This window comes from Nycticebus coucang, chromosome 21 (genome assembly GCF_027406575.1).
Source record: "Nycticebus coucang isolate mNycCou1 chromosome 21, mNycCou1.pri, whole genome shotgun sequence".
In the NCBI taxonomy this organism is placed as follows: domain Eukaryota; kingdom Metazoa; phylum Chordata; class Mammalia; order Primates; family Lorisidae; genus Nycticebus; species Nycticebus coucang.
Genome location: NC_069800.1, coordinates 26,373,782 through 26,398,232, shown reverse-complemented (window position 1 = coordinate 26,398,232; position 24,451 = coordinate 26,373,782). Strand labels below are relative to the sequence as shown.

The window sequence follows — 24,451 nt, the reverse complement described above, 5'->3', positions numbered from 1 at the left end:
ACAGCGCAGTGCATGGGCTGTGAAGCAACTCAGCCTCTGCAAAATGACCAGCTCTGGCAGGAGAAAAAAGTGACGGTTACCCCCCTCACTCCTCTCAGGAGAGAGCTGCAGAACTTATCTTCTGGGAGTAGAAATAGCCCAGTCCTAATTAAGGAGGAGGAGAAAGAGAGGCTGTGCTGCTGGCTGTGGCAAGAAGCTTTCTTTGATTTTTTTTTTTTCCCCTTCTGTTTACTCATAAGAGCAGGGAACTTTAGAAAGCCAAAATACCCCTGGTGAGTGTGGGAGTTTGAGAACTCAGTCTGGAGAACTCAGAGGGAGCTTGTGGTGGGGGAGGAGGCTGGAGTATTCCAGAAACTCTGGGAAAGTTTGATCACAGAGTAAGATTTGATGATTTCAAACTAACATTCCAAATTGTATATAAAATCAGCACATTATACCCCATAAATGCAGTAATGTACAGTTATTATCTAGTAAAAAAATTTTGATAATTTCTTTAAAAAAATTAACATTCTAATCAGTCTGTTTATGATCAGATTTAACTAGGTTATCTGTGACCAAAGTTACAAAATGGTGAGCAAAATACCAAATTGGTCCTTCCTATTTGATCCTTTAGAAAGCTACTATGACAGTAGTTCATGTTGTTTAAGCTTCACACTTTTTTCATTATTTTAAGAATAATTTTTGCTAATGAAGAAGTGACAGAGCACTTGGTTTAGACTTTAGAATGAGGGAAGAGGACCTTTAAGAAACCTTCGTAAAATGTATATGAGCCATCTCCCAGTATATTGGAAGGGTTTTATTTCAGAATCCCTAGAATTTCACTGGGCCTGGGAATAGAACCCAGAGGTTCAGTGAACCTGTATCAGGGAAAAAAAGTTGTATCTTTATTTTGACCAAGTTCTAGTAAAATTTTGTTTTCTGTTTATTATGACTGTAGGCTTCAAAACACAATATAGTATTAGCAATGTTTGTCATCATTAGAAATTATAGCTCTTTTCATATCATATAGTAGTTGCAGATATCTGAAAATCTCATTTATACTCATCACTACTTCAGATTTAAAGTAGTCACTAGACCGGCCATGTAACAAGATCTAAGGCCTTCATAAACAAGTGTTTACTTTACTACATCACATTGTTTTTCTTTTATTTTGATAACCGCACTTCAGTGTAATTGATTTTACTTTTAATCCTATGTGTTGTGTTTTATGCAATTAAAACGCTGTGCTTGCCAAGTGCAATGTCTCCTGCCTATAGTTGCAGCTTTTTGGGAGACTGAGGCAGGAAGATCATGTGAGCCCAAGAGTTTGAGTCCATCATGGGAAACATAGCAAGACCTCATCTCTAGAAGAAAAAGAATAATAATGAAGATGAAATAAAAACATTATTCAAATTTCATCAGTTTCACAGCTGGCTAAATAGGTCCCTGGCACATGAAAGGTTAATATTTTCTGGCTAAGATCTTGTAGTTGTGGCATGGGACCTCCACCTGGTGGCAGCATACTCCTTAAAGGTTAAATCTATAATCAACAGTTGAGAGGAAACTTTTAATAATAACAGTATAGTTGAATATGATTTTCAAACGTTTTTTTGACCACAGCCTACAACAAGAGAAAGACTTTCCATCATAACCTGGTGCACACATACTTAACATTTCCCAAAACAATTCTTGGCCTTATCATGTGACACCGGTATTTTTTATTGCATTCTAATATTCTCTTCTCTTCCATTAACATGAATGCTGGCTGTAGCATGCGGAACTGCAGTTTGGTGGGTCCCGCTGCAGGGCAGTGTTCCATATCATCTTTCATCAAGCTTCACAGTTCATTTTGGACTGCCTCAAAACACCCATACATTTTCAGGGATGTAGTATCTACATTTTAAACAATTGCTAACAATTATGAATGCATTTTATACAGTGTTCAAAAATTGTTTTTTTTTTTGTTTTTTTTTTTTTTGTAGAGACAGAGTCTCACTACTTTATGGCCCTCAGTAGAGTGCCTTGGCATCAAACAGCTCACAGCAACCTCCAACTCCTGGGCTTAAGTGATCCTCCTGCCTCAGCCTCCCGAGTAGCTGGGACTACAGGCGCCCGCCACAACGCCCAGCTCTTTTTTGATTGCAGTTTGGCCGGGGCCCGGTTTGAACCCGCCACCCTCGGTATATGGGGCCGGCGCCTTACCGACTGAGCCAAAAAATTGTTTTATTATTAATGTATAATTTTTTTTTTAATGTAAAGTAAAAGAACTGATCTTAGGTATACACTTAAAACAGTGGTCTCCAACCTTTTTGGCACCAGAAACTGGTTTCATGGAAAACAATTTTTCTACAGACAAGGGCCAGGAGGTGGTTTTGATATAAATCTGCAAGTAATTGATTTATTATGGTCTCTGTGCAGTCAGATCTCTCTGCCAATGATAATCTGTATCTGTAGCCACTCCCCAGTGCTAGCTTCACCACCTCAGTCCTACCTCAGATCCTCAGGCACTAGATTCTCATAAGGAGCACACAGCCTACCTCCCTCACATGCACGGTTTACAACAGGGTTTGTGCTCTTATGAGAATCTAATGCTTCTGGATGTCTGACAGGAGGCAGAGCTCAGGCTGTGATGCAAGTGATGGGAAGCGGCTGTAAATACAGATGAAGCTTTGATCACTCACCTCCTGGTGTGCAGCCCAGTTTCTCACAGGCCATGGACCAGGACTGGGATCAGGGAGCTCAGATCTAAGATACAGAGTTTCTTTGTGCTGGTTCTCAGCCAGTTCCTTTCTGGGCAATCAGTGGTCTGATTTCTTTCACTATACGCTGGTTTTGCTGTTTTAGACTTTTATATAAATGGAATCGTACAGTATTTTCTCTTGATTTGACTTCTTTTGTTCAGCCTAATATTTTTGAGATGAATCCATATTGAGTGTATCAGTGGTGTGACAAGTAGCATTCTACTGCATGAATATTCCACAATTTATTCTCCTGTTGATACACTTTGGCACTGTCTTCAGTTTGGGTTCTTCTGATTAAAACTTCCATGAACATTTTCATACAAGTCTTAGTGTGCACATATGCCTTATCTCTCTTGGGTAAATACCTTGCGTGAAATTGTTGGCTCAGTAAATAAATGAATGTTTAACTATACAGAACTGGCAAACTGTTTGCCGAAGTAGTTAAGCAATTTTACATTTTCGCTAGGAAACAGAGTTTGGGTTGCTCCGTATCCTTAACAACATTTGATGTTGTGTCAGCCTTTTTAATTTAGTCATTCCAGAGTGTATTGCATTGTAATTTGCATTTGCCTAAAGACTAACAATGTTGAACATTGTTTTAATGCTCTTCTTATTAGCCATTCATTTATCTTAACTTGGTGAAGTGTCTGTTTGAGTTTGGGTTATTTGTGTTTTAATACTGATCTGTAGTTCTTTATGCATCCTTTATGCCAGAAATATATATTTATCAATATGTTTTTTTCCAAGTCTATGACATACTTAATCATTTTATGAATGGTGTTTTTAATAAACAGAAGTTTTTAATTTTGGCAATGTCCAGTTTAACAATTTTTTACTCAATATCTGGTGCTTTCTCAATCTTTTTTTTTTTTTAATCTGGATATACCTGATGCTAAAATTGGAAAAAATATATTTATTGTAAAGGGAAATTACAACCACATTTCATTTATAAATGAGGTTCCAATATCCTAAACAAAATATTAACAAGTTGAATTAAAAATTATTGTTCAAATAATGTACTTTGGTCAAAATTAAATCCAACTTATGTGAGCATTAGTCACTATTTTCTTTTCTTTTCCTCTCCCCTCCCCTCCCCCTCCTTCTCTCTTTGTCTGCTCTCCCTTCCCCACTCCCCACGGTGTGGTGTCATTCATTGTCATTAATTGTCCTCATATCAAAGCTGAATACATAGCATTCATGCTTCTCCATTCCTGTGAAGTCTTTCTCACTCTCAGCGGTTTAGAAAGTAGTTTTTCACGTCTATGTCTATGATCCATTGCAAATTAAATTTTGTGTGTAGTGTAAGATAGGTGTCAGTTTCCATTTTCTTTACATATTTATGTCTGACACTTGAACACTATTCGTTGAAACTATTTTTCTTTTACCATTGAATTATAACATAAAACTTTTTTAAAATGAAGCAAAAATCTGTTCAGTCAAACAGGTGAAATTGACTTTTTCCTGGTGGCCATAAACCTCTAAATTTCTTAGACCAGCCCTAGCCTGCGGTCTTGGTCTTTTATTCATTTCTAGAGTAGTTTGTTCAAAGTCACATCTTTATGCTCAGAAAGTGCTTACTCATAAGGTGTGAGGATTTATTTATCTGTTTATTTATTTAGGAGACAAAGTGTCAGTCACATCATAGGTCACAACAACCTCAAACTCCTGGGCTTGAGCAATCCTCTTGCCTCAGCCTCCCAAGTAGCTGGGACTTCAGGCATGCACCATTGCGCCTGGCTAACTTTTATTAGTGATGGGGTCTCACTCTGGCTCAGGCTGGTCTTGAACTCCTAAGCTCAAGCAATCTGCCCTTCTCGGCCTGCCAGAGTGGTGGGATTACAGGTGTGAGGATTTACAAAGCTACAACTTTGCATAGAGACTGTAGCTGTGCTACCTAATACATAGCCACTAGCCACATGTGATTACTTAAATTACAATTTTAAATTTAGCTTCTTGGGCACAATAGCCACATTTCAAGTGCTCAGGAGCCACATAAAATTATTGGCTGTGCCACTGAACAGTGTAGATCTAGAATATTTTCATTTTTTCTAAAGTGTTGGACAGTACTAGCCTGTAGAATGAGAACAGAGGCAGGCTGTGTAGTTCTGATAACTGGCGTTCAGCATATAGCTTTCTGTGCTTGGTCTTTCTCATGCTTCTGTGCTTCTATTTCATTCCTAGGTGTACCATCCCAGAAAATTCAATAGCTTTTGTCTGTTTTTTTCCTACTTAGAAGAAGGCACTCTTCTGGCTGTGCATGGAATCATCCTTTTCTGGAACTTACCTAGTGCTGACCTATTGAGTGTCTCTCAGTGTTTGACTGTCTTCCAACTGCGACTGGGAGGCCTGGGCAGCCCCCTTCGAGGTGCTGCCCAGAGATAAATATTGTGTCTTTCTTATCCCGATCAACACTGCATTTCACCTTTGGCTTTACACGATAAATTTCAACCTCAGGAAAAGTAGCAGGCTGTGACCTGTAGCCCTGTCCGGTATTAAGTTTTCTGTCTAGTAGTGAACTTTGTTGCCATTTTATCATGAGTAACCACATAGGAATTTGTGAGATTTTCTCTCATTGTTTGCTGGGCATGAGCCTCACAGACACTGACGCGGCCACTAATGTCTTTCAGTGTGGGAATTTCGCTGTCCTGGTGGATCTTCATATATCGCCACAAGGTTCCAACAAAGATACCAGCTGGTTTTCTGAACAGAAGAAAGAGGTACAATGAAACTTTTTACTCTTTCAATGCAAGTAGCCTCTATGCTAGAAGAAATATTAGTTCTTTCCAGCTTTCATTTTTGTAAGTAGGGAAAAATATTAAATGGTACTTATTCCTTTAAAAACAGTTGTATTCCCAATGGCAGACATACATCTACCCACTTTTTTTTTCCACTCAGAAACTGTCATATCTGTACACTTTATATGCTATTCTGTTATTTAAACCAGAAATTTCCTACCTCTTTGTTTTGAGATGGGAAGGGTTTCTCCATCTTAAAAAGAGGAGAAGTAGATGTCCCAGGCTGGACTCAGTGGTTCACACCTGTAGTCCTAACACTTAGGGAGGCTGAGGTGGGTGGATTGCTTGAGCTCAGGAGTTCAAGACCAGCCTGAGAAAAATCGAGACCCTGTCTCTACTAAAAATTGGCAAAATTAGCTGGGCCTGGTGGTACATACATAATCCTAGCTACTGGGAAGGCTTAGGCAATGGGACCATTTGAGCCCAGGAGTTTAAGATTGCTGGTGAGCTATGATCCCATAGCACTCAAAAAAAAAAAAAGAAAGAAAGAAAAAAAAATGATTCTCCCAGGTAAACAGGCATTTTAATCTAGTTTGGAAGAACGGACTGACAAATGGAGCAGGTGTGCAGTTCAGCACAGGCTGATCCTTCACACCTGTCTTAAAGCCTCATCCTTTCTACTACCCATTTGTTGTCAGGAGCTTTTGCAAGTGAGGAGACATTTGTCCTCCTTCTCTTGCATTGGTCGGTCAGGAAAACAAATGGTCTTGTGTGTAGGATGATGTTCGACCTCTCTCAGCCTCAGCCCCTCACTTAGAGATGGGAGGGTTCCACTAGAGGTGAAGATCACTCTTGGTTCTGAATTTTGGCATTCCCACCTGAATGTCGTTGTGGTGGAGGCTCACAGGACACGTTTGGTTTCTCTGGTCTGTGCTCACCCGGGAGCAGGGATGGCCAAGTGGCCTCACCCAGGAGCAGGGATGGCCAGGTGGAGGCTCACAGGACACGTTCAATTCTCTGGTCTGTGCTCACCTTGGAGCAGGAATGGCCAGGTGGAGGCTCACAGGACACGTTCTGTTCTCTGGTCTGTGCTCACCCGGAAGCAAGGATGGCCAGGTGGAGGCTCACAGGACACGTTCAATTCTCTGGTCTGTACTCATCTTGGAGCAGGAATGGCCAGGTGGAGGCTCATAGGACACGTTCTGTTCTCTGGTCTGTGCTCACCCGGAAGCAAGGATGGCCAGTGGAGGCTCACACCCTATAGTCCTAGCACTCCAGGAGGCTGAGGTGGGTGGATTGCTTGAACTCAGGAGTTTGAGACTAGCCTAAGCAAGAGCGAGACCCCATCTCTACTAAACAGAAAAAATTATCAAGATGCTGTCTCTAACGAACAGTTGCCGTAGGCACCTGTAGTCCCAGCTATTGAGGGAGGGGGAGACTGAAGCATGAGGATCTCTTGAGCCCAAGAGTTTAAGGTTGTTGTGAGCTATGATGACACCATGGCACTCTGCCCAGGGCAACAGAGAAAGACTCTGTCTCACAAAAAAATAAAATAAAATAAAATATATGGAGAAGAAATTAGTAATCGTGGCTAAAAAGTAAAAATAAAAATCCTTTGCTGTTAAATAACAGCAATTATTATTAACATTAATATATTTACAGTCAGCTTTTAGAGAGCACTAGAAAAAACTCCTTTCATACCCCACCCCTAAGTTTATAGGGCAGCCAGTTTCAGTCCAGTTAATGTCCTCAGGACATTATTTTGTAAAGCATATCTGGTCACCAGAAGCTTAGAGAAGGAAGCTACAAGGTTCAGTGTGATGGGATTTATTCTTCAGGTAAATAACTGTGGATTTTCCTCATCTGAACTTTTTTTTTTTTTTTTTTTTTTTGAGATGAGGCTGGTCTCAAACTCCTGGCTTGCAGATCCTGTCTTTGGCCTCCTGAGGAGCAAGGTTATAGGCATGAGCCGCCACACCTGACTCTTCAAGACTTTTGAATATTCAGCAGGGCAACATCTATTGTCATGCCTCTTCATATAATTCCCTGCTTTAGCTTACTAACACGTGTCCCTGTGATTCAGGGCAGTTCATTCATTTCCCCAGAGTGACTAATGTTCACCCGCGGGAACCGCACCCCAAATCTTCCGACTTGTCTTAGATTATCAGTGTTATTTTCTGAATCTGCCATTCTAGGTGCATTCTTTTCTTCTTTTTACCACCTCAGACTTAGACCTTTCTTGCTGATATTGGGTCTGTTTTGCCCACTAGCTGATTTGAAATGCTTTAAAATGAAGGCACACACATGTGAATCAGCTCTGAGCCAAAGCACGAGGCTAAGATACTTTAAGGTGCCACCTGCAGCTGCATCTCTCCACCTGGTCCTGACCCGAGGGATATGGGGCATGACTTAGCAAAGCTGTGTGGTGCATGACAGGACGTGCAGAGCATCATGGCGGTGCCGGCAGCAGGAGGCCAGACGTGCCAGCAAGCTGAGCCTTCCTCTCAAAGGGAGTAGTCAGTTTGCTGCTGCTACTTTAAGTGGCTGCTCCAAAATATATGTTCACCGATGAAACTGGTCTGGGATACGTTGTGTGTATAAGAAAGGAGAAAGTCTAATTGAGGAAAGGGTATGACTTTAGCCTACATTCAGCATCCCAGTGCTTTCATCTTTTTTATCATTAGATCATCTCATGATTGGGATTTCATTAGCAACCAGTTTGATTGCATTTTAACAGTCGCTTTATATAGTGAAAGCCTAAGAGTATCCAGTTCCTTTCTCAAAAGAAAAAAAAAGAACTAATTACATGTATTAAACCTATGTTTATTTTGAGTCCAGCACAAGTAGTCTTTGTACCCAAACAGTCAGACTCACTCAAACTGTTCCATTGTAATTTTGAGCAAGGGAACGTAGCCCCTGTTAGCCTAGAGATACCCTCTTTTATTTCCTTTTATCTCCTGCTCACTGATTTTAACTTTGTCTTCTCATCTGCCCTTCAAATGTCGCTGGGAGTTTTTCTTTTCTTGAGTTGCTCGGATTCTGAAAAGAAAGCAAAGCTTGGTGTGGTCAGTCACCGGGGTTATCTTGGCCACACCGCATGGGGTCTACTTTTCATTTGTCAAACCTGACTCGTGGAAGGACAGCCCCATAACGAGAAGGAGAAAGTTCATATGTACGGGCTTTTGCTTTATTTTTATCGTACTATTTTTAGTTCTAGCCTTATAGGGCATTTATGGCCAAATTTTAGTGATCCTTGTTCCCATGTATGTCCCTCACATATTTTCTAGCTCAGTCATAGTTGAACTCTGCATGTGAAGCAAAATTCTTTAATTGTTTAAAAAAAAAGAAAGAAAGAAAAAAACGAGTATGAAGCAAGACTGCCTTTCTGTTGTGTGAACAGTGCCAAACACTCAGCTATAAACAGATATCTCTGTATTCCACAAGGCCCTGCATCTTTGAGCTGTAAAATAAAGGCAGGAGAGATGGCCAGTGTCCGTGTTTATCTAGAAATTCACATTTGTGAGGTAAATCGAGAGTGTTCTATGCTGTCCAAGTATTTTTAATAAAAGTTTGACTATCATTGGTCCTCAGAGCTGCTAAAAACTTTGTTCTTGTTTTAATTTATAAAGATTCTAAGAGATCAACCTGAAATGACATTGCAGGAAACCAGTGAAACCGGTTTGAAGGGACCTGGGCAGCTCTGGAGCCTGTCGCAGTCTTTGGGAAGAATTATCAATCTTTACCTATCAGATCTTTTGCAAGCAATTTTACTCTCTTTTCCTACATTAGGTTACATTTTCCTGGTACTGCAGAAAACACTGCACAGGGTATCTTCCCATTACATGGTAGGGCTTAGATTTTTGTTTTTCCTTTTTATAAATAACACCAATATATAAAACAATTGACAGATCCAGAAATTTGTTAGTGATGTAGTCTATTGAAATTGAATTAAAACTTCTGGTTTCTGCTGCCTAATAAATGTTAATGTACTTTAAAGAAGGGAAATCATTTTTGCCATTAATAGATGACTATTAATAGTGCAATTTTAATAAAAGCAAATGGGTGTGTACACAATCACCAACAGGAATTTGGGAAAAGATCCCTCTGCCGATTTCCAGTTCTCTGTTTAACCTACTGCGTAGTTCTGTTTACTCTCCAGTAGATCTGTAAACCTGAAGCCAAAAACTTATAAATGACGGTGTTTAGGTTAAAAAAAAAAAAAAATAGGACCAAGTTTGAAAAATGGGAAATTTTGTATAAAATCACTGGCTCCTCTTGAACAAATGTGAAGATCTGGCAACACTGTGCCTATAAATATGGCATTGGTCGGCTAAAGTAATGAGGCTTGAGGGATTTCTTCTGCTGACTGGTCTGTGGTCTGGGCACCCCAGGCCTTCTGCATCAACAGGTTAAAAACATACCTTTACTCCCGGGTTCTTCCCTGCCCCTATCACCCCCTGCCTGGCCACAGTGGGCATTTCTCTGGGCCCAGTGTTAGCTTCAGACTTCCCAGTGCAAGACTGGTTATGTTTACGTGAAAACATTTTTTTCTCTCACTAGTTTTATCACCTTGTCACCCTAATGTTTACCTTAAAGTTAGTGTTTTTATCTTCCTTTTAGAAATGTGAGACTGAGGCAGAGAGAAATGAAATGAATTTCCCAGATCACACCGTGAGCCAGCACCATGGTTATGAACAAACCTTGGTAGCAATGGTAGCAAATGTAAACCTGCAGTGTTATCCACAAGCACATGTAGCATTCCTTTAAGTATTCATAGCTAAATTAAAAAGCAATGCAAATGCAATGTCCAGTGTTGACTTTTTAACATGTACTATGTTAACTTTTTGTAAGCATTAAATTAAAAAGTTACGTACAATTTTTTATTTATTTTAGGAAGTCTGTTTATTGTTAAAAGAAACCATCAATTCAAGAGTTAAGGAATACTTGGGTGTTCGCAAACAGCACAAGGCATCAAATGCAGAATTCACAAGATCCAGTCCCTTGTCCTTAAAAGGTAGGCACAGAGTGCTTTGATTTTAGACAAAAAATAAATAAAATTGCTGCTTTGTAGGGATGGCAGTTCTGTTTGACGCTGACTCTCACGTTAGTATAGTGATACCTTTAAAAAATATGTTCTAGTGAAGATACTTTTGGTAAAGAAAATTAACCAAAAAGCCCTCGGGGCTTTTAATGGCAGTCAAAATATATAAAAACAACAAATAAAACATTCCTAAGGAAATGATAAATTCTTCAGAGGCTTTAAAAAAAATCTTTTGAAAGTTGTTTTTCTCTTTTATTTTTAGTTGACGTGTAATAACTGTACATATTATGAAGTACAGAGGGATATTTCGATACATACAATGTGCAATGATCAAATCAGAGTGATTAGCATATCCATCACCTCAGACACTTACCATTTTTTTGTGTTGTGAGCATTTAAAATCCTCTCTTCTGGCTTTCTAAAAATATACAGTAAGTTATTGTCACATACTGTTCATGGCAGTGGAACACTAGAACTTAGGTCTTCTATCCAGCTATAATTTTGTATCCATTGACCAACCTCTCTGTGTTCTCTCTTCCCCACCACCCTTCCCAGCCTCTAATTCCCGCAATTCTCTGCTTATGCATAGCATGAGCTCACGTTTTTTAGCTTCTACATCTGAGTGACAACATGCACTATTTATCTTTCTGTGTTTGACTTTTTTTCACATAACATGTTCTCCAGGCTTACCCACGTGGCCAGGAATGATAGGATTTTATTCTTTTAAATGGCTGAATAGTATTCTATTGTGGTTTGTGTGTGTGTGTGTATATAACGTTATATATTATATGTGACTATATAATATATATTATATAGAGAGAGAAAGGACATTTTATCCATTCATCTGTTGATGGACATGTAGGTTGCTTCCATATCTTGGCTATTGTGAATAGTGCTGAAATAAATACAGGGTGTAGGTATTTACTTTCTTTAAATACCCAGTAGTGGAATTGCTAGATGATAATCTCAGCAGAAATCTCCATACTTTCCCCATAGCGGCCATTCTACTTTACATTCTCACCAGTAGTGTATAGAGTTCCCTTTGACACTCCCTCACCAGCGTTTATTATTTTTTGTCCTTTTGATAATAGCCATTCTAACGTGGAGTGAAATGATATCTCATTGGGGTTTTGATTTGCATTTCCTCAGCATTTTTCTATACATGTTGGCCGTATGTATGTCTTCTTTGGAGAAATATCTATTCAGATCCTTCGCCTATTTTTTAATTAATTTTTTTTTGAGGGTACAAGCAGTCAGGTTACAGTGGTGCCAGTTCCCTGTCGTAGTTGTGCCCCTCACCTAGGACAGGTGCCATATACCCTTGCATTGTGCCAATTAGGTGAGAGCCCACCAATCCCCTTCCTCCTCCCCCCAACTTGAATTAGATTGAGTTTTTCTCTTGTGTGGGTGTGTATTAGTTCATCCACTGGCTTTATATTAATTAGTATTGAGCACACTGGATACTTTTCTATTCGCGTGATACTTTACTTTAGAAAATGTTCTCCGGCTCCATCCAGGTTAATACAAAAGATATAAAGTTGGCATCTTTTTATATCCTTTGCCTATGTTTTAATCGGGTTTTGTTTTCTTATTGTTTGAGTTCCTTGTATATCCTTGATATTAGTCCCTTGTAGATGAATAGTTTGCAAATATTTGCATTCTACAGGTTGTCTCTTTGTTCTGTTGTTTGTGTCCTTCATCACAGAAGGGTGATCGTTTGATACAGTCCTGTCTTTCTGTTTAGTTTTTATTGCCTTTGAAGTCTTCCCTGTAAAATCTTTGCCCAGACCAATGTCCTGAAGCATTTCTCTTATGTTTTCTTCTAATAGTTTTATAATTGGAGTCTTATGTTTAAGTCTTGAATCCTTTTTGTTTTTTATAGATGGTGAAAGATGGGAATCTAGTTTCATTTTTCTGCATATGGATAATCAGTTTTCCAAGCATCCTTTACTAAAGAGAATGTCCTTTCCGTAATGGGTATGCTTCAAAAATCAGTTACCTGTAAATTCATGCATTTATTTCTGAACCCTCTCTTCTGTTCTGTTGGTCTCTGTGTCTGTCCTTATAATAATAACCATGCTGTTTTGGTGACTGTAGCTTTGTAGTAATTTTGAAGTTAAGTAGTGTGATGCTCCCAGCTTTGTTCTTTTGCTCAGTATTGCTTTGGCTACTCAGGCTCTTTTGTGATCCTAAATGAGTTTTAGGATTATTTTTTCTGTTTTTGTGAAGAATGACATCGGTATCCAATAGTGATTGCATTCAGTCTCTGCTTTGCTTTGGGTAATGTGGTCATTTTAGCATTATCAATTCTTTCAGTTTCTTTCGATTCATAAGTGTAGGATGTCTTTTCCTTTTTTTATATCCTTTTTGATCTTTTCCATCAGGCTTTTGTAGCTTTCATCATACAGATCTTTCATCTCTTGGGTTAAATGTATTCCTAAGGGTTTTTTTTATATAACTGTTGTCAGTGGGATTAATTTCTTGATATATTTTTCAGCCAGTTAGTTATTAGCATATAGAAATGCTGCTGACTTTTTTTCTTTTTTCAGTTTGGCCGGGGCTGGAGCCGAGGACCCGCCACCCCAGTATATGGGGCTGGCACCTTCCTCCTTGAGCCACAGGTGCCGCTCAATGCTGCTGACTTTTTATTGTATGCTGATTTTGTATCCTGCAACTTTATAAGTTTTGATATTTTTGTGGTGGAATCTTTAGGTCTTTTAATATATAAGGTTGTGTCGTCTGCAAAGATGGACAATTTTATATTTTACTAAGAAGAATGTGCTCCAGTTCCATCTGGGTTAATACAAAAGAAGTAAAGTCTTCATCTTTTTTCGTGGCTGAAGAGTATTCCATGGTATACACATACCACAGCTGGTTAATCCATTCTTGGGTTGGTGGGCATTTAGATGGTTTCCACATTTTGGCGATCATAAATTGAGCTGCGATAAACAGTCTAGTGCAAATGTCCTTATGATAAAATGATTTTTTTTTCTTCTGGGTAGATGCCTAGTAATGCGATTGCATGATTTGAGTTCTTTGAGGATTCTCCATACTTCTTCCAAAAAGGTTGTATTAGTTTGTGGTTCACCAACAGTATAAAAGTGCTCCCCTCTCTCCACATCCACACCAATGGAGAAGCAAGAATCCAATGTACTCAATTCTAATATGAAGCCAGTAGATTACCTTTTACACACCCACATAAGAGAAAAATTCAAATCAATTCAAGGTGGGAGCTGGTGCCTGAGGGAGCAAGGAGAGGGGAGGAGGGAGGGAGATGGGGTGTGCCCTTTCAACGGGCACAACGTTAGGGTGGATGGCACACCTTTTGGAGGCAGGACACAATTATAAGAGGGACTTTAATGCAAACATTGTAACCTAATTCTTTGTGCCCGCAATAAAAAATAGATAAAGCTACTGAAGAAGGAAAAAAAATGGACAATTAGATGTCCTTCCTTCCTTCCTTCCTTTCTTTCTCTCTTTCTCTCTGTCTCTCTGTGTGTGTCTCTCTCTCTCTCTCTCTCTCTCTCTCTCTCTCTCTCTCTCTCTCGCCTAATTGTCTGGGAAGGCCTTACATTGCTACACTAAATAAGAGTGGTGAGAATGGATATTCTTACCTTGTTCCAGTTCTTAGAGGAACCTTTCATCTCTTCCCCATTCAGTATCATGTTAGCTGTGGTTCTGTTATTTAAGGCCTTTATCGTGTTTCTTTCTTGGACATTGTTGGTTGGCGTGATGTAGCACAGTTATCCATCTGCCTGTGTTGAGCCTCCCTTGCATACCTGGAATAAATCCCTCTTGATCATGGTGTATTTTTTTTTTTCTTTTTCAAAATTTTCTTTTTATTTCCTCCATACACACTCAGTTTTTTTTTTAATGTATTGTTGGATTTGGGTTGCTAATATTTTGTTGAGGATTTTTGCACCTATTTCTTCAAAGATATTGGCTTGGAGTTTTCCTTTTTTGTGTGTGTCGTTGGTGGTTTCGGTATCAGGGTAATGCTGGCTTCATAGAACGAATTAAAAAGAATTACCTCCTCTTCAATTTTTTTGAATAGTTTGAGAACAATTAGTGATATTTCTTCTTTAAAAGTTCGGTTTTCTTGGTTGGGAGACTTTTTATTACTATTTCATTGTTTCTGATTTTATTTATTTGGGTCTTCTCTCCTTTTTTCCTTAGTCTTGACAATGGTTTACTGAGTTTGTCTTTTTACAAAAAACAACTGTTTATTGGTTGATCTTTTATAATTTGGTTCCTTTTTATGAAAGAAAAAGAAAGTTTCCTCTTTGTTGAATTTCTCATTCTGATCATGAGTTGTCTTTCTAATTTCTTTATATCGTCTGTCTGCATCCTCTTCCGTCTTGCTGAATTTAAGATTATTATTTTAAATTCCTGTTCATAGGGCAGCGCCTGTGGCTCAGTGAGTAGGTCACCGGCCCCATATGCTGAGGGTAGTGGGTTCAAACCCAGCCCCAGCCAAACTGCAACCAAAAAATAGCCAGGCGTTGTGGCTGGCGCCTGTAGTCCCAGCTGCTCGGGAGGCTGAGGCAAGAGAATCGCGTAAGCCCAAGAGTTGGAGGTTGCTGTGAGCTGTGACGCCATGGCACTCTACAAAAATAAATAAATAAATAAATAAATAAATTCCTGTTCATGTGTCTCTAATATTTCTACCTGAGGGGATCTATTACTGGACAATTACTGTTTAACCTTTGGAGCTGTTATGTTTCCTTGCTTTTTCATGTGTCCTGTTCCTGTGTTCCTGCAGAAGAACACAGTTGCTTTCCCCCTATTTTATGGAGTAGCTTTCCTTCTCCTGTAGACGAGTCTATAGTGTTAGTTGAGTAGGGTGCTTTGCCCACAGTTCTGTGTGGGTGCAGTAGTGTCATTTTTCATTTCTTCAACTGTAAACAATGTCAGCAAAGTCTGTGTGGTTCTTGGTGACTTAAGCTGCAATTATTTGTGGAGCCTATTGCAAAGATTTTCTGGGGATGGCAATGCCGGATGGGCCAGAAGGTGTGTATGGGCGCTGGTGATGGCAGTGGTGGGCTCTGGGTGGGTTTATCCTCAGGCTTCTTTCTGTATGATGAATGCAGTGTGCAGCAGCTCTGCTGCTGAAGTGCGTGAGGTCACCACTGCTGGCATCCATGGGCCCTATGCAGGCTAGTCCTTAGGTTCTGGGTCGTCCACATTGGTGCTAGCAGTGGCTGTGGCAGGCTCTAGGCTAGTGGTTCTCAACCTTCCTAATGCTGTGGCCCTTTAATACAGTTCCTGTGGGTCGCTGCCCTAGGCAGTTTGGTCCTTGGGACCCGAGTGGGGTATGTGTGCACCAGCTGTGAACTGTTGAGAACCGCTGCCCTAGTCTGTTTGGTCCTTGAAACCCTGGGTGGGGTGTATGGGCTTCTGAGCTACAGTTGTGGCTGTGAGCCCTACAAGGGCTGGAGGATTTTTTTTTTTTTTTTTTTTTTTTGCATAAGTAGTCGTTACAAATGGGATCTTATTAATACTGGCTTAAATTGATATGGGGCTTTATATTTTTGTAAATGTTTTCATGTATGTCACTCTGTTTCAGAGGTTCTTAAATGGGAACAGTTTATCCCAGAGGACATTTGGTAACAACACAGTCAATTTTGTTCTTTTGCCATAATCAGCAGGGGGTGGGGTGCTACTGGTATCTAAGCCTGTAGAGGTCGCCTGTGTCACTACACATCCTCCAGTGCGCAGGGCATCGTCCCCCTTCTACCAGGCAAAATTATCAGACACAAAATGTGAAGGGCACCAAGGCTGAGATGGATTATCTCCTAATAATACAGTGGCATGGTAATATCTTTGATTTATAGGTGAAGAAGCTGAGAGTTTGGAAGATGAAGTGGCTTGTCTAAATAAAAGATCATCTTCTTGAGGACAGAGACTATTTTGTTTATTTAGTATTTTCCCCTCTCAGCGCCTCCCAAGTACTTAGGCCCGTGTCTGATACACGGCTTCTGTGACATGTTGAACAAAGACTAATTGGGTGATAAGTGGTAGACCTGAACCCAGACCCAGCTCTTCTGACTTCCAACTCTGTATTCTTTCCACTCTGTCAGTGTTGTGTTTTTTGTTTGTTTGTTTAGCAACAGCATCTCGCTCTTGCCCAGGCTGGAGTGCACTGGTGCAGTCATAGCTCACTGAAACCTTGAACTCCTATGTTCAAGTGATCCTCCTACTTTGGCCTGCTAAAGTGCTGGGATTACAGACGTGAGCCACTGCTACTGGCCAGTTTCATGTTTTTAAATTTTTATTTTATTTTATCAGCATTTCATAGCATTCTTTGTGATAGAAATATAGTCAATTCACATTAATTCTCAGAGGACAGTGGCTGGACTGCCATGAACCAGATTATGCAAAGGCAGTAGTGCTTTGGGGGAAAAAACTCTGTCGAGGACACCACCATGAAGGCATCCTTGATCTAAAGTGTTCCCCTGGTGTAGATGATAAGTAGGCAGACAGATTAATGTCACCCAAACCAAAAGCCTTGAACAAATAGAATTTTCATTTTTATAAAAATAAATAGTATTATATTAGATGCTGCATTCTGATTTGTCACTCACACCATTATACATCTTGAGAATAGTCTAGGAACTTAACCTCTTTTGTGCCCCAGCGGCCTGGCTCATCTCACTTGTGCAGACTTCATTTCTTTTTCTCAAAGCTCATTCTTCTGCTTGTCTTGGGGCTTTCATATTCGAGCCTTTGTTATCTTCAACTCATTTTTTTTCTTTTGACACAGTGTCACTTTGTTGCCCTCAGTAGAGTGCTGCGGCAACCCAGCTCACAGCTTTGCGCTACTCTTCTGAGTCCATTCTGTGACAAAACTAGATTTTGTGGCTGTCTCCTACTTGCAGGTGAATCAGGAATGCAAAATATTGAGTTTTACCTTGGGAGGGTGAGACGTTTCAAATGTGGAAAGTTACAAAAACACAAGAGGATAGTCAAAAGTCGGGCAAATATCAAATCTCCATTGAAAATTTCCTCTTGGCGTCCATTAACTCCCAAGCCATAACAACAAGCTATTAATTGCCTAACACCACGGCTTTCCCAGTGACAGAGGAAGGGTGCTCAGCTCATGCTGCAAAAGTGGGGGCCCCGGGTCTCAAGTCCCAGCCCCCAGTCTAGGATTTCTGAATAATGTTTGCTCCCTCTCTGGTTCTTTCTCAGACTGCATTAGTTAACTTTTCTCCTAAGTCACAAAGCTACCCATTGTCAGCATACTTTAGTAAAGTAGTAGAGAAACAAAAAGCCAAAAAATGCAGTTAATATGTAAATACATCCGTGAAGCAGCAGGGAAAGCATTTTGAGTAGCTCCCATTCTAACTTTGGTAACTGTGAAATAAGTAGTTGATATTTATATTTTTCCTACTTTGATAATTATGCCGTACTTCCTGTGTACTTAGCCAGTAGCTCCACTGCCTGGGATTCTCTGCCTGTATTCCTAAGGGATTCCAGCCCCTCCTTGACAGGGTTGCCAGTGTTCTTCTTAACTTTCACCGTGGTTATGCTCCAGTAGGTGGATCCTAGCGCACTCCTGTTTACTCATATGCTTCTCTACTTCCATGTCTCCTCATTGGCCAACATTTCAGCTTCCCTTTTGGCCTGGTACAATGGTTCTCAACCTTCCTAATGCTGAGATGTATTTTCATTGTTACAAAGGGGTCGGAACCCACAGGTTGAGAACCCCTGGTCTAGTAGCAGAAAGAGCCTGAAATAGTTACATGGTACTTTGAACATCATTATCTTTTGTGTTGTAATCTTCCTTTGAGTACTAAGGAAGCAGAGTCACTGGAATGGAAAACAAACCTTTGCTGAGGTGGTCACCCCCCCCACACACACACTCGTTGCTTTCACACCTTAGGCCCTCACTTTAGTTCTACAGGGTCTCATAGTCTGCTGTGGTATATATTTCTTAGGCTGTCTTTTCCTGTAGGCCACATCAATGGACCTAAAACATACCATTCAGGTGTCTGCCCCCGGACAGATTTTCTTTTCCTACCGTGAGTGAGGTTATATCATTGCATTCATTCACTTTGGGCTGGTACCACCTCATTTGCCAGAACCATGATTAGCCAGGCACAAATTTTATCTTCTAGTCAACCTGTATGTTAAGTTGTCACCCTGTCAGGTCATTTACACAGGTCAGGAAACACACAGTTATCCCCCACTGAAGGTTCTTACTCCTTGGTATGTAGTGGGTACATGGATTAAAAACTTGACTTGCGGGCGGCGCCTGTGGCTCAGTGAGTAGGGCGCCGGCCCCATATGCCAAGGGTGGTGGGTTCAAACCCAGCCCCGGCCAAACTGCAACAAAAAAATAGCCGGGCGTTGTGGCGGGCGCCTGTAGTCCCAGCTGCTCGGGAGGCTGAGGCAAGAGAATCGCGTAAGCCCAAGAGTTAGAGGTTGCTGTGAGCCATGTGACGCCACGGCACTCTACCCGAGGGCGGTACAGTGAGACTCTGTCTCTACTAAAAAAAAAAAAAACTTGACTTGCCTTTAGGACGAGCTTTTCACTTGCCCCAGACCAGTGGATACTTAGAAACTGGATTTTGGAAGGTTTTATCTGGCACTGACATGCCTGTGCTTAGCATGACAACTATAATAGAATACAGGTCACTTTCTGGCCATGTAAATCCTATCATAATGCCTTCAGTGCAGTAGACTGGACCAATCGAACATGGATATTGAAGGTCCCTGTGGACGAAGTTGCATCACTGAAGCAGAAATGTTAGCAGAGTAATGAGGCCGAGCAGTGAAGCTGTATGGCTGTCTCTGCCAGTAGATAGAAACCAGCTTCTGTATTTTGTTCATCACTGAGATAGAAAAACAGATTTTCCCACCTTTGTAGTGCTGGTGCTAGGTGCTCCAGTTGAGATCTGGAAAAGAATCACTTCCTAACTAAACTTACATTAGTCTATTTTCCACCATCCTATAATTATGTTCCATCTGTCTTCTCCTTAGGTCAAAAAGGCAAGGAAGATAAAAACAATTAAAAAATACGGATATTTCAGGTTCTTCATGGTAACATGTCTTTGATTGCCTGGAGGTTAATGTTTTGGTGGGGAGGGAAGATTCTAGAAACTTTCATCTGGCCTGTAATTACCATCTTAGCACTCATTCCATGAGATACAGAGTCCACATGTGGACTCTATCAGTTGCAGAGTAAATCTATCCCAACTCAGCAACTGAGAAGACAAGTGGTCCCTTGTGAGATGAATTTAAGCCAGATTTCTACTTATCACCCTTTAGTGGGTCACAATGGCAATCAGGAACCTCAAGAATTTTTTCAGAGCCTGTGTCCAATCATCCTTAAAAGTTTGTCCTAATGCAGGTACCCTAGTGAACTCTGCAGATCTCAAGTGAAAGATCTATAGGGTGAGCTTACAGTGGTACTGAAGGTCCTTACTCAAGGGATGCCTGGCTCTCCATTCAAGGTGACAGTGGGTTTGCAAGCTGACTCAGATCGAGGGCAGGCTGGGAGGCTGTTGGCAGTTCTTCAAGGCAGCTCAAATTAGGCTCCCCTGCACTAGATCTAAATTTTTGTTTTCTATAGTGTATTAGTTTGCTACGGCTCCCATAACACAATACCACAGATGAGATGGCTTAATTAACAGATTGATTGTTGCACAGTGTGGAGACAAGAAGTCTGGGATGGAGGTGCTGGTGGGGCTTTTAGGCAGCCCCCTTCTCCCTCTGTTTTCTCCCGGTCCCCCTCCAGATGTGTCTACTATCTCTTGTTATAAGGACACCAGTCACTGAGTTAGGGCCTACCCTAGTGGCCTAATTGTAATATAATTATGTTTTTAAAGACATTATCTCCAAATGCAATCAGATTCTGAGGTTCTGGAATTAGGACTTCAACATATGGATTGGGTGGGGGGTGGGGGACACAATTCAGCTCACAACATATAGCTTAAGTAGGGTCTAAGTATGCTCTCTGATCATACTTGGAGTTATGAGCATAATCAGTCAACCAGTAAGCCAGAGATGTCTGTGGGTCACACTGCTCCAACAGAGTTTCCACCAAGGTTACCACTGGACCGTGGCCCTCCAGCAGACCAACTGATTTGTCCAGCCATGCGTTTTAATGGACTGTAAGTTTCCAGCTACCCAGTCACCAGGTGACCCATCCACTCTTGGACTTTCATGGTCTACAGACACTATTATTGGTGCTCTCCCACAGATGGGCATAACTGCATATCATCTACCCTCTTCATAACCCGTGACAAGGTGTGCTTGGCCAGGTATAGTTCAGCATACTTCATAAATGTGTTCCAGCACGGACCCCAGTTCTCCCCTGATCACGCATTTCATTAGCAAAAATAAAAGTGACCTCATGGGGACAGGGGGTCCTAATGCAAACATTTCAGTCCTGGTGGTTCAGGACTGAGCAAAATACAGTGGTGGCAAACATTTCAGTCCTGGTGGTTCAGGCACTAAGAAGTGGCTGCTCAGGAGGATGCTGGGCAAGCCAGCTGCCCAGTACCTCGAGACAGTGGCAGCCTCCAGCTGGACCCGTGGGTACTGCATTCAGGAAGAGCCCCTCTCCCATCAGTGTTCCCAGATGTCCTGACAAGCAGACCCACAGAGCTCCCAGGGTCGTTTATCAGCCTGTCACTCTTTCTCGACTTCCAGGCCCCAGAATGTGGTATGCTGTCACCTGGGCCTTTGCACAGCTGTTTTCACTCCTCTGGGCGAGTGCCCTCCATCCTGCAGGCCTGTGTGCAGGTGTCACTTCCTCTGGTTCCTTGTACCCACCGTACCTGGTTCACCCTGTGTAATCGCTACACTCATTTTTCTGGTTGCTTCCCTGCCTCCCAGATGGACTCCACTTTCACTGAGGGTGGGAGTCTTGTCCCATTCAGCACCCACTGCAGAGCCTGTCAGTCAGGAGGTGCAGAGCAAGTATTAGAAGAAATTAAAAAATGCTGTCACCACCCATAGATCACCTACTTCTTTGCCAAAGTTTTGCAGCGTGCTTCCATTGCAGCGTCTCTTGCCACTTCCACAAAAGGCAGAGGTGGAAGTAGTCCATGCCTTACAAATTATTAAGTAGATTTTGTCATTAGGTTTTCAGAAAGTCACAACCACATCCTACCCCAGTGTAAGATTAGGCTGCAACATCTGACTGACCCGCAGCTGGAGATGAAAGATGCTTCCCTCCAGCCCCACGCCATCCTTGGTGTCCTTCAGCATCACTCCCTCTCCCAGGTACTACTGAGTGTCAGCCTGCGAGGTGCCAGCCCAGTGCTGAGTTCGGCCTTCTGCATGCCATGGTGGACCCTTGGGACAGTCCTTTCTAGCCAGCATCCTTCTAGCCACCCTTTTTCTAAAGATGAGAAACAGACTTGGAGTTCAAGTAACTCGCCTGAAGATCACATAACTAGCAAGTAAGTGTCAGAGGTAACATTAAAACAGCTGTCTGAATATCTGGCTTGTGCTCACTACTTCAGTGTCCCTGTTAAGGAGGGTGTTGCGTGTGTATTTTTCTTTTAATAACATTTTCTTCTAAACATGAAACACAGCTGTCTTTAACTAGGAACAGTATTCTGCTTGACGGACCATGTGGATATGTTGGTTTAAATTTTGTATCTCCTTCACTTTGATCACAAGATGGAGAGGGAGAAACAGACCCCAGAACAGAGCTCATCTTCCAGCTCCAAGCACTTGCCGGTCTCCATGCATTGTCTAAGTAGGGTTCGCTACATTTTTGTGTTTGTGGAACAGTAATAATAAATTTTGTTTTACTGCCTATTATTCTATTCTGTATAACCTTTTCTTGTATTTAACATCTAAGAAACCCGGCCTTTTGGAAAATTCCATAAAATAAATTAAATTTTCCTGGGTACTGTAGTTTTTGCCTGCAGTGGCTTTCTTTCTGGCTATTCTAAATTGAATGCTCCTCTAAAATCTTAGCTTAAGTCTCTGGCCAAAGTGCAGAGCCCTCTGCTTCCTGTGGCATCGGGGGTGTCTTCTGCTAATGTTCAAGGCTGAATTACCAAGGCTTCCTTCCTCTCCATGGACACCCACCGCCCAAGCAGCATTCTGTGGTGGGGCACATTACCATCGTGTTAGGAAATCAGTGGGTGTTCACAGGACCAGAGAAGGACAAGATGCCAAAACAAGCAAGTTTTTCCTCTTTTTGCCTGTGTCTGAGAAATGTTCCTCTCCTTTTCCCAACACCCCATGCACAGTACCTGCCAAAGAAAGCTTCCTCCTTGCTTTTCAGACACAGGCTTGATTGTGAGCCCTTCTCTCTGGTGTCCCCTCAAGAGCAAATTTGCATACACGGTGTTTTATTTTGTATTTATTTTCCCAGCCCATGGAAAATAGGGCTGTTTTCTATGTAAAATAGATTTTGGAAGAAAAATGCTTTTTTCCCTTTGAACCCTCCATTCTTAAACCTTCACGCATTTTCAAAGAAGACAATGAAAATTTGCTCTGAAATAGTTCAATAACAACAGTAAGAAGTACTGTGCCTCTAGCAACTGTTAACCCTGAGTAAACACAATCCCTTGACAAGTAAAACTATTTCTGGCAGTCCATTTGATGTGCACCACCTGTTACATAGGTGGGTTAGGGTTAGTGTCCTTCTATCGTCCGCACCCTCGGTGGAAATGGACCTGTCTTCAGGTCACAGACAGACTGAGCTTGGGAGTTCTCTGACTTCCCATCAGACACAGGGGACAGAAAGTAGAAGAAATAACCACTCCCGCGGTTTTTATAAACAGCGAAATAGCACAGCACATTTTCAGTTATCTTCTCTTCTGTTAAATATTCCTGATATTTAGAATTTGCTCTATGCACAGCCCTGCATAGATAGAAACAGATTTCCCTAGATCCATCATAGAGCACAGTGGAAACATGTGTTTTCCTTTTACATGTGTTTAAATAGCTTTGGTTATTATTTACATTTCTTCCCGTAGCATAACTTAATCAAAACATTTTATGAGCTTTCATCCACACATGAAAAGCTTTAAAGGGTAATAACGAGAAAACGAGTGCCTGTAAGTCCTTGGTGACAGTGCCACGATTTCAGCAAAGATTATTTTTCCAGGAATAGGCAATTTGTAAAACTTGAAGTTTATACTTTTTTACCAAATGTATGCTAAAACAGTAATGACAAAACAAGATGTTTTGCTTTCTCAAAAACTAAGGAAACTTCTCTATTTATTCCAATAAAGGAAAAGAAAACAAAATCTCTAAACTCACCTGTTATGGACATTGCCGGAGATGTAATGACTGACTCTTTGTCCATTTTGAATTTTATAAGAAATTAAAATACGCACAAAAAAAAGTATGATATGCAAGTATTCAAAAAAGGGTTAGGATTCTTTTTTTTTGTTTTTTGAGACAAAGTCTTGCTTGTTGCCCTCAGTAGAGTGCTGTGGTGTCACAGCTTACAGCAACCTCCAACTCTCAGGCTTAAGCAATTCTCTTGCCTCAGCCTCCCAAGTAGCTGGGACTACAGGTGCCCACCACAACACCCAGCTATTTTTTTTTTTTGAGACAGAGTCTCACTATATTGCCCTTGGTAGAGTGCTGTTGCGTCACAGCCCACAGCAACCTCCAATTCCTGGGCTTAAGCGATTCTCTTACCTCAGCCTCCCAAGTAGCTGGGACTACAGGTGCCCACCATACCGCCCACCTATTTTTTGTTGCAGTTGTTTAGTTGGCCCAGGCCAGGTTTGAACCCGCCACCTTAGGTGTATGTGGCTGGTGCCGTAAGCACTGTGCTGTGAGCACCGACCCTAGGATTCTTTTTGAACTTCAATTTGAATGACCTAGAGCAGCAGTCGTCAACATTTTTGGTACTGTGGAAGACAAATTTTCCATGACTAGAGGGAGGAGGGGATATGGGAAGGGAGGTGGAGCTCGGCAATGTCCAGTTCCTAACAGACCGGTACCAGCCCTGGCCTGGGGGTTGCAGA

General features: G+C 41.3%; 1 protein-coding gene across 1 annotated transcript in view; it reads left to right on the top strand.

Annotated features, from left to right (window-relative positions):
• SLX4IP (SLX4 interacting protein) overlaps window positions 1–24,451 on the top strand; it is a 190,070-nt gene that overhangs the window by 113,512 nt on the left and 52,107 nt on the right. The window contains exons 3-4 of the mRNA XM_053574426.1: window positions 5,348–5,437; window positions 10,349–10,469. Coding sequence (XP_053430401.1) covers window positions 5,348–5,437; window positions 10,349–10,469 — 211 coding nt within the window. The remainder of the gene's footprint in view (window positions 1–5,347; window positions 5,438–10,348; window positions 10,470–24,451) is intronic.